General features: G+C 37.8%; 1 protein-coding gene across 7 annotated transcripts in view; it reads left to right on the plus strand.

Moving 5' to 3' along the window:
• nfyc (nuclear transcription factor Y, gamma) overlaps positions 1 to 7,335 on the plus strand; it is a 38,845-nt gene extending 31,510 nt beyond the window's left edge. For 5 of the 7 annotated variants that reach the window (XM_016509767.1, XM_016509772.1, XM_016509769.1 and 2 more), the window contains exons 6-11: positions 766 to 942; positions 3,112 to 3,183; positions 4,624 to 4,785; positions 4,965 to 5,072; positions 5,266 to 5,325; positions 6,504 to 7,335. In XM_016509767.1, the coding sequence (XP_016365253.1) occupies positions 766 to 942; positions 3,112 to 3,183; positions 4,624 to 4,785; positions 4,965 to 5,072; positions 5,266 to 5,325; positions 6,504 to 6,626 (702 nt within the window). In that variant the 3' untranslated portion in view covers positions 6,627 to 7,335. The remainder of the gene's footprint in view (positions 1 to 765; positions 943 to 3,111; positions 3,184 to 4,623; positions 4,786 to 4,964; positions 5,073 to 5,265; positions 5,326 to 6,503) is intronic. The other 2 variants (XM_016509773.1, XM_016509774.1) reach the window with 1 other exon arrangement.
• Positions 7,336 to 10,054: the final 2,719 nt, after the last annotated feature.

Here is a 10,054-nt window from a genome sequence, read left to right on the forward strand (position 1 = left end):
GGAGTGAAGAATAAATATATATATATATATATATATATATATATATATATATTTCCAAAATCTCCAAAAAGCTTTGGAAATCAATACAACAAAACAAACATTCCTTAAATTGAACTTTTAATTCTTTCAGGAATGCCAGAGACTAAAAAAAACAAAACAACTTGAAATGCCACGGTGTGAATAGTCAGCACATGTAGAAAGAAGGAATTTACCCAATATATCCAATGATCCGAGCCCTTCTAGCTCAGCTAAAGTGCCGTCTTTGTTCGACCCGATGGCTTTATTGTCCTGTGGCCTTTTTGTGTGTGTGTGACCAGGTGTGTAAACATCCTACACTCTCAGCTGTGACATCACCAAGCTGGGAGAGGGATGTTTACTCTCTTTGTCACAAATAAATCTTCAGGAATGGATGGAGATTAAATCTAAAGATACACTTCTGGGTACAAACGTTTGTGTCAGAATAGCACAGCTGATTGCCTGCCATTACGATGCGGTTAAAGGTCTCGTTTCTGTCCAGCTAGAAGATTGCATTACTCGCTCTTGTTTTGCCTAGAAGTAATTTATCCTTATCCTGCCTCTAGTGTTACAGCGCAAAAATAATTTATGGAGATGTAATCAAGTCAGCAGATAGGCCTTATGAACTCTTGATTTCATCTGTGTGTGTTTATGGGATTGTTGGATGCTCTCTTGCATTTATGAAGATCCTGTTGAAGTGTGCTGCAATATAAGGTATATCTTTCTCTATAATTGTGCCTGTCTGTGTAGGAGGAAGTGCGTCAGTCCGTCGCCCCGACTGAGCCGGTCCAGTATTACTTCACTCTGGCGCAGCAGCCCAGTGCGTTGCAGGTCCAAGGTCAACAGCAAGGCCAGCAGGTGGCTGCTCCCACCGCCACCACACTACAGCCTGGACAGATTATCATCGCTCAGCCCCAACAGGGCCAGGTAATCATCACACACTCAACACAAACCCAAGAACGTATATATGGAGAGTCTAACTTTTTAACTATCAACGTTGAGACTCGAAATCGCATAATTCGCTTCCATATAGTAGGTGGAAAACAGTATGTGAACAGAGTAGTGTGTCCGATTTCACTGTATTCATAAAACATTAGGCGAAATGTTGACCGAAGTACACATCTGATGGATACTGATAGGTCACATGACAATGACATCATGCTGAATATTAGCATGTCGAGTGCATTCATACAACACACATTCATACTATATATTTTTTTAGCAGTTGCAAAGTACCTGCCTATTCAGAGAGCATGTGATTTTGGACCCAGCTATCATTAACATTTAGTAAGCATACACGTTTAACACAGAAAAAACAGCACATATATGATATCATGCAAATCATGATATAATGGCTATGATGTAGCTAAAGCCTACTTTTTTGATTGTCCTCCCCAAACTTCCTGTTTATTGGAAATATGTCAATACAGGAAAGAAAACTGGCATCTGGAGGACACTGTTTGCCCTTGTAATTACCCTAGTGTATATTATACTACGGTCTGGTGGACAAAAGGCTGAAACTTTATCGTACCTACTCTCTCACACAACACTTGAGCCCTGATTACTTTGATCAGCCCATTACAGGATCATTTGAAACATGATTGGTGAAGGTTGAAAGCCCAGAGGTGTCATTCACACGTTGCTATCAGGTGAACGGTAGAGAGTCCAGTCACTCTCTCGTGTGATATCTGTCCAGCGTCTTAGCATTAACACAGCAGTCCTCTCCACGCCTCTCCTTTTTTGTTTTTGTATAATTAACTTTTGATTTTGTTAGGTTATACTGGTTTAATTCCACCAGTGTGAGGATCTTTTTCACTTTCTCACTCTTCTTCTCTGTGGTGAACCTCATTTTCTCTCTAAAGATCAGTGCTGCTTCAGCAAGCTGCAGTTTGCTGACCTGTCAGACTTGGGCAAAGTTGTGCTGCAGTCACCTTAGAGAGCACTTGGGACAAATATATACAGTGGGGTTTAAAAATGTCAGGCCAAAATGAAAGGAGATTCAAAATCGAATTTCAACCTGAAAATAAAGTTTTAAAATGTTGAAAAACGTAAAACCAAAACATTTTGATGTAAAATCAAGAAAAATATTTGTTTGTGGACAATTTCTAGGTCACTAATCTAATAAGCAAATTTGGAATATCATGTGAACTTCATTGTGCAACAGATACGGTTTTTTTTCCCATCTTTTTCACTTTATGCTGATTTATAGATTTTTTAAAAAGAATACTTATATTCAGCAAGGATTAAAATTAAATCAAAAATTTTAAATTAATCAAAGTTTACAGTACAGATTTTTGTAATGTTGGGTTTCTGTTACAAAGAAGTGCTGTGTTTCTATTCATCAAAGAATCCTGAAAAAAGCTATATTAAAATAGTATTTTTTAAATCTTAAGTATTTTAGTGCAAACATGATTTCTGAAGAATCATATGACATTAAAGATTCAGTTTTGCCATCACTGGAATAAATTACATTTTAAAATATATTAAAATAGATTTTTTTTGTCGCAGTAACCATCTTTTTGCAGTAAAGGACCTGTCATAGTTTAATGAGTGGGAATGACATGAAGCGACGCAACATTTGCTGCATTGAAAACAGATGAGCGCACATTCAGCTCCCGATCAGGGCGAAGTTCACGGGATTTTGTCCACAGAATGATAAAAGCACACATTATTTTAACATATTATTTTATTATTTCACACTCGGTATTTTAACTTAAGCACTGCAAGCCATGCATACAGTGCCGGACATGGACAGATTTTATGGTACGCAAAACAAGTACTTTAAAGGAATTCCTTTAGCTTATTGCTGTTACTGTGGCAGCAAACAACAGCACAGCTTAACCCTGCTCACATTCAGATTTAGTTATATTGAAAAAGTTTCAATTCAGTCAATCTTTTTTTACCCCGTTTTAACATGGATTTCTATGGAGACCGGAACATGAGAGCACCCAAACGGAAGTTAGAATCCATCATGGCGCCGCTCACCGTTTACTCAGGAAAAAGGTCTATATGACATTGATGAATGCGCTTTGCATGTGCTTGTTGTGTTGTCAAGTTCACTCTCTCTTTCTCGCATTATTTCCTCCTCTTCCTCAGGTATTGCAAGGAACCACCATGCAGCAGCTGCAGCAGGTGCAGATTGCTCAATCACAGGCGACCCCTATCACGGTAAACACCTCAAACCCCTCAAAAAGGCCCCTATTTTTCCACCAAAAGTCCCTCTTTGAAACACAAAGGAGCTTTTTCACTGCTTTTTTTTTTTCATGACAATTGAATAAGGACTGCATTTCAAAGCACAATACATCAGCAAAAATATCCATTTTATATAGGCCTACTATACATTAAACAATGCAGCAAAAATGTGTTAGTGCGTTAAGGTCAGTCCTGTTATTGGCTGTATGAATTGTACTACGTGTGTTTTTTGTGTTTTTTTACTTTTTTTATATTTATTATTATTATTAACTTACTGGTAGCAGGGGTTTCAAGACTTTTAATCACATTGGAATTTTTTGCCAGTTTACTTGAATTGTCAAGCATTTGACATTCATATGGGGCCATAAAAATGTAATAAAGTTGTTTAACAGTACAGCATGTCACACTGCTGGACTGATCATGTAAACTATCCATATTCAAATGGAAAAAAGTACTGTTGTGTTATAGTTTAGTCCGTTTAGATATTGTAATATGGTCTTAGCAGTAATCAATAGGAATTTTTCTCTATTGTGCGATGTGACCACAGACCTTGTGTTTATTGATTTGAGCTTCAATCTTGTGGTTACTGAAAGTGAGACTTCAAAAGGAACCTTATAACATTTTGCAATGAGAAAACTGTTATTATATATGAAAACAGCTTTGTGCTGAAGTTTATAACAATATTATGGACATTAAGGGTTTAACCATTCAGCTTTGCCATCAAAAGAATAAAAGACATGTTTAAATATATTTAAATAGAAAAGTTATTTTAAATTGGAAGAACATTTCACAATGTTTTCACTGTATTTTTGATCAACTAAATGCAGTCTTAGTGAGAAAGAAAACAAGAAAACAAAAAAAAAACATTAAAGATCACAGTTGAACACAGTTGAATGGTATTGTGTCTGATATGTTAGATTAGCTAAGTGGTTAACTGAATGCAGAAGTCACCATTTTCTCCTACCAAAAACCAAAAAGAGGAGCAGATATTATTCACACAGGGCAAAATCTGTAATTCATATGCCCTCTACTTGATGCTTCATGAGGTCACTGCAGGTCTCAAGCCAGATAAAGTTGTGCTGCTTAATAAATTGCTGTCACCTATCGGGTGTCAGTTCCTGAAGACGAGAGATCATCTGTCACACCTCTGCAGTCAGCGCCCAGGTTTCTCCGTTCAACACGAGAGGCCCAGGGTCACAGTCTTGCATCTCTCCCCTTTCCTCAAAACGTCTTCAGTTTCACTTTCTTTTGGAGGCCTTCCCAGCCCACAGTACAGTGAGCTGTAATGCTAATGCTACTTGGTCTATTCCAGCGTTCGTGCTGAAAGAGACTTGAAAGGCACACAACAGATCGAAACGCAACTTGTATGTAAATTGGAATCCGCAGTCCCACAGACTTTTATCCTTCCTCTTTCAGAGCGCTCCAGTGACCATGCAGGTGGGAGAAGGCCAGCAGGTGCAGATCGTGCAGGCCGCTGCACAGGGACAGGCTCAGGCGCAGGCAGCACAGTCGGCTGGACAGACGATGCAGGTTATGCAGCAGATCATCACCAACACGGGAGAGATCCAGCAGATTCCAGTAAGAACTTAGGAGAGAAGATGTAACTTTTTGTTGTTGTCATTTGGACCTTTCAAAAGGATTATAAATTGGTAATAGGGAAGGCGGCACACCTGTGCTACATGAAGACCAGGCAAACATGCTTGTTAGTTGGAGGTAATGATGTGTGCTCCTCATTGCCCCCTTGTGGTGTCCTGCAGGTGCAGCTCAACACCGGCCAGCTGCAGTATATTCGCTTGGCTCAGCCCGTCTCAGGAACACAGGTTGTTCAAGGACAAATACAGACGCTTGCAACAAACACTCAGCAGGTAACTCATCATCTTAGATGGTTAACAATGTTAGCTCAACTAATGGGCACAAGTTAGGGATACTGTACTTCATTTGGTGACACTAATGGTGCAGATGTTACACAATTGTAAATTTCACATAATATACATTTCCTTCATTTGATGAATTGAATTAAATTGACGGGTATCATTTTGTTGAATTGTTCTTTCACAGATTTCACAGACAGACGTACAACAGGGTCAGCAACAGTTCAGCCAGTTTACTGATGGGCAGGTAATTCCTTTTTTTTTTTTTTAAGGCTTTCACACACACACGCTATTGTTCAAAAGTATGGGGTCAGTAAGACAAAATGTCTTATGTTCATGGCTGCATTTATTTGATGAAATATACAGTAAAATTGTATGGACCTTTTTCACATTTCTGGGTTTCTCAGCAGCGGAAGTCGTCATAGTTGGGTTAACTTGAAGAGCGGTGAATGGGAGAGTACCACAAATATATTTTTTGCATTCTCATTTGCTCAAATAGCAATAGAAAAACTCCACGTTAGTGTTTTCCTGACTTTCGATAAAAGGAAAAAAATTGAGAGAGACTGATATCGGCTGTCAGAAGAGAGAACGATGTCAAATTTACCATCCCTCCCATAGACGCTGCATTAGAAACACCTGCGCATTAGCGTAAACTAGTTTTTTTGTAATTTGATGCAAAGGTGATATAATACAAAGAATAGTGTTATAAATGTACATACATTTTTTTAAAAATACAAATATGAAAAACTTTGATGCTGATGACCGTTAAACGCATCATCACAGTCTTGTGAAAAGGGTACATTACAATTAAATGTTAATATTATTATATTAACCTATTTTCTCAAATAATAATGTTTTCTATTTGAATATGTGTTTTTGTGAATACGTGAATTTTCAGCTTCATTACTCAGTGTCACATGGTCCCTCAGAAATAATTCTAATATGCTGATTTTCTTCTCAAGAAACATTTATTATTATCATCAATGTTGAAAACAGTTGTTCTGCTTAATATTTTTGCAAAAACTGTGATAAGTTTTTTTCAGGATTCTGTGATGAATAGCAAGTTAAAAAGAACAGCATATATTTGAAATAGAAATTGTTCTTTACGGTCACTTTTGATCAATTTAATGCATAATTGCTGAATTAAAAGTATGAATTTATTTCAACAAAAGTTACTGACCCCAAACTTTTGCATTTAGCATCAAAATATTAAAATACATATGTCTTGTATTAAAATATAATATAGAATATTCTAATATAGAACACAGTGTTTTATAATACTATTCTATATGTTATAATTACATGCTCTTCTGTCTTAACCCACCAAACTTTGGTAGCCTTATTACAGCCACAGCTACAGTTTCAATGCAGATATTTATCACTTCATTAACACACATCCCTCCCTTTCTTCTTGTGACTCTACAGCAGTTGTATCAGATCCAGCAGGTGACGATGCCGGCGGGACAGGAACTGACCCAGCCCATGTTCATTCAGTCCACCAACCAGACGGCTGACGGTCAGGTCACCACGCAGGTCAGTGCGGACTGAGGCTGTCCGTCCAAGTCCTCACTGGCCCACGGAGCTCCAGACACCACCATCCACAATGAAGGAGAGGAGCCGCCACACACCAACACCTAGTCCTTCCACTTCTCTTCATCTCATGCCATACTTTGATCAAGTTCTCCGACTGGTTTAATTCAGCAATCAAATAATAAACTTCAGATTTAAGCTTCATAATTTACCGTCCAAAATACATGTATTGCTGTTTTGTTAACAGAGTTTGGGTCTCTTTACTACAGTGCTGGAAGGATCAATGTGTAGTGGCAGAGATTTGATTTCTGCCATATTGATTTCAACTGTATGTCTTCTACAATATGGCTATGAACCCACTGTCTTCCTTGCAGTATAGGTAGAATATGTCCTTGTTTCATAGTTTAATGTGGATATGGGTAGAGATTATGCTTTCAGATCTGTTCAGTGATAGTGACATTAGGGTGAGGCTTGTGAAACCTGAGCTGGAGGGCACTTCTTTCGTGGGGAAAAAAAATCAACTTTATTTTATTTTTTAAGCCCTCATCCATTTTGACAGATTATGCCATCTCATGATGTGTAGAGTTCTAAACTTGATAAAAGCCATAATTTACACATTCTGCATTTCTGTAGTTTAACTCTGTAATTCTATAGTAATTGTATTAGTTCAGTTGTGGTATATTGTATAGTTTTGAAATTTGATAACGTTGTATTTGTTAAAGGGCTTCTTATTGTTGGGTTTTCTACATGCAGAATGGTCCTCTTTGTGTGAATGTGTAATTGACGTACTTTCCTTGAGTGTCTTTCTGGACTAGTTTTAAAGAGACTTCCTTTGCCCCTTGAAAGTGAACTGCTCCACTGTTACCTACTTGTAAAAACAACACCTTAATTAAATAAAAACCCTTTTATATAAACATTTTTAATACCAGTTGTAACCTTTTTTTTATTGGCCTCTTGTTTTGTTTTTTTCGTATTATAATTGTTGGTCATGTTGTTTTGCATGCAGTTATGACTGCCAGCATGATATGCAATACCTAGGTACACGTTTTATTTTTGTGTTCTTTTTTTGTAAACAGACCTTGGTTTGTGAGAAAATAAAAACTCCCAAAAAGGTTGGAAGCTGTGTTTTTTTATATCACAGTACATTGTAAATAAAGTATTGAGTGGACGTGCTTCCTGGTGGTTTGAGATCAAGGTTTTAACTCGTCTTTTGTCATGTACTAGCCTCATTCTACCAAATGAAGGCTATTTAGAAATGCTTTCATTAGGTTATTAACTTTGAGTACATTTATTTTTAACACCGAGTACATTAGATTTGCTTCTAGGTTTGACGTCACAGTTGAACGTTCTGTTCCTGTACTGACGGAGAGTGGCGGTGTTTATTTTTAACACACGGTGGCGCCATTTCAACCTGACTAGTGCTCAATCACTGCAAGGCACATTTGTGATTAGTATAACTCGCCGACTCATTTCTCCGAATCAAATCTAGTTTTCAAAGAACCACTTCTAAATACATATTAAGCCGTTGTGTTATTAATAAATGTTTTATTGTAATTTGTGTCTCAGTCCGTTAATTGCTGACATGACTCAAAAATAAGTAAATTAGAACTTAATTATACTTCGCATTTACATCAGATACAGCTTTCTAGTGCATTTACTTACAACAGTTCTGCTATTCGTATTTAAAAGATCGTTTTCATATTCTCAGATGCTCTTTCTACCATAGCCTACTCTTACTCAGTCATAGCTTTTGGCTTATTACAAATCGACTCATGTTCGAAAAAATATTTCTTGGTTCAGTAAAATAATCAATCATATAACTGCTCGGACAGTTGACTTCGAATCATTCTGAATGATTCAGTACTGATGGGAAGATCGGATCATTTTACTGACTCACTCACAGTGTTGCCAAGTCCGCGGCTTTCCCACTGTTGCCGTGGGTTTAAGCGACCCCAATAACGTGATATTTAGCTCATAAAATGCGAATTTTGCCTGGGAAACCCCACTTAAAAAGTGCATTTTACCCCACCGGAATTCGATTTTTACCGGGGGATCCCCCTCGAAACGCGATTGCCTAGTTTTGGGCTAGTTTTGAGTAGCAATTTTGCGTGTTTTTTTGTGAAAACCTGGCAACCCTGCTCATTCAGGTCACTGCGTTCATTTAAATTTTCAACAGCCAAATTCCCCGAACAAGTTCACCTACGCAATCTTCATCATATTCCAACTTATGAATTCATCAAATGCAGCCAAAAATAATTTATGAGGAACATAATTACCTTCCGAGGCTTTCGTTCATTAGTCACGCGACAGACTGATCGTTTACGAATCGGACATCGCTCGCTACGACACGTGGATCTGTCAATGGCGTGAGTGCTTGCATTTGTAACAGCATATCGCCCAAAATCACACACACAAAAAAAACTTTACATTTTCCATCTCGGGTTTTTTTTTAATGCCAAAAAATTAAACGGTTGAGTCACGGGTTTGTGAATGAGCGCTAAGCTTTGGGAGGTCAGGCGGCATTCCTTATCCGGCCTAAATCTTGAAAGGAACACTTGATTAGAAGGGAACAGAGAAAGTAGTAGAAATACTCAGATGTGTAGTCAGAGCAATGGCTAGAAACTCATCCTAAACGTTCAGCTTTTGAGAATACAAGTGGTTTACTAAGAACTCTTTTTGGCAATTTTTTTTAATTAACACAGCTACTAGTTGTGTTATACTTTCATTTCTTTTCTTTTATTGCTATTTATTTTTTTTAAATTCCGAAAGCCTTCAAAGAATATAAATAAGACTACACTTCCTGTAAATGGTGTGAGGCCAGAACTATACTTGTGGACATGTCTAATCGTCTTATGCGGTGAACAATTACTGCATTAATGAGTGAGGATTGGATCTTAATATTTGAGATATGGGGCCTGGTGAATATCTGTACCTTGAATATCTGTACTTTAGGGTGACCATATGTGCCATTTTCCCAGGACGCGTCCTGGCCAGGATTTCTATATTGTCTAAAATATCTAGGTTTTGGCTTTGTTTGCGTGTGCAGACCGATCGGTGTATGACATCAAAATACCTCGAGAGCATTTTGAAAGCATAAGGAACCGTCTGTATGGTATTTTGATGTCATACACCGATCGGTCTGCACACGCAAACAAAGCCAAAACCTAGATATTTTAGGCAATATAGAAATACTGGCCAGGATGCGTCCTGGGAAAATGGCACGTATGGTCACCCTACTGTACCTAATCCTGGCATGACTTGGATTTATTAACTCCGTTTGTCTTGGCTGTTGAGTTTCTTCAGGTCAAGGAATCATCCAAAAGATTAGCTGAAACCGGTCATGAGAGACCATGAGAGATTTGTTAATTTAATACCACCACCAAAATCATGTACAATAAATCATCTGATGTAAGACATTGCAATGAGCATTACACGGTTGTTGTTGT

This window comes from Sinocyclocheilus rhinocerous, unplaced genomic scaffold (assembly GCF_001515625.1).
Source record: "Sinocyclocheilus rhinocerous isolate Xijiao unplaced genomic scaffold, SAMN03320098_v1.1 scaffold53, whole genome shotgun sequence".
NCBI lineage: Eukaryota > Metazoa > Chordata > Actinopteri > Cypriniformes > Cyprinidae > Sinocyclocheilus > Sinocyclocheilus rhinocerous.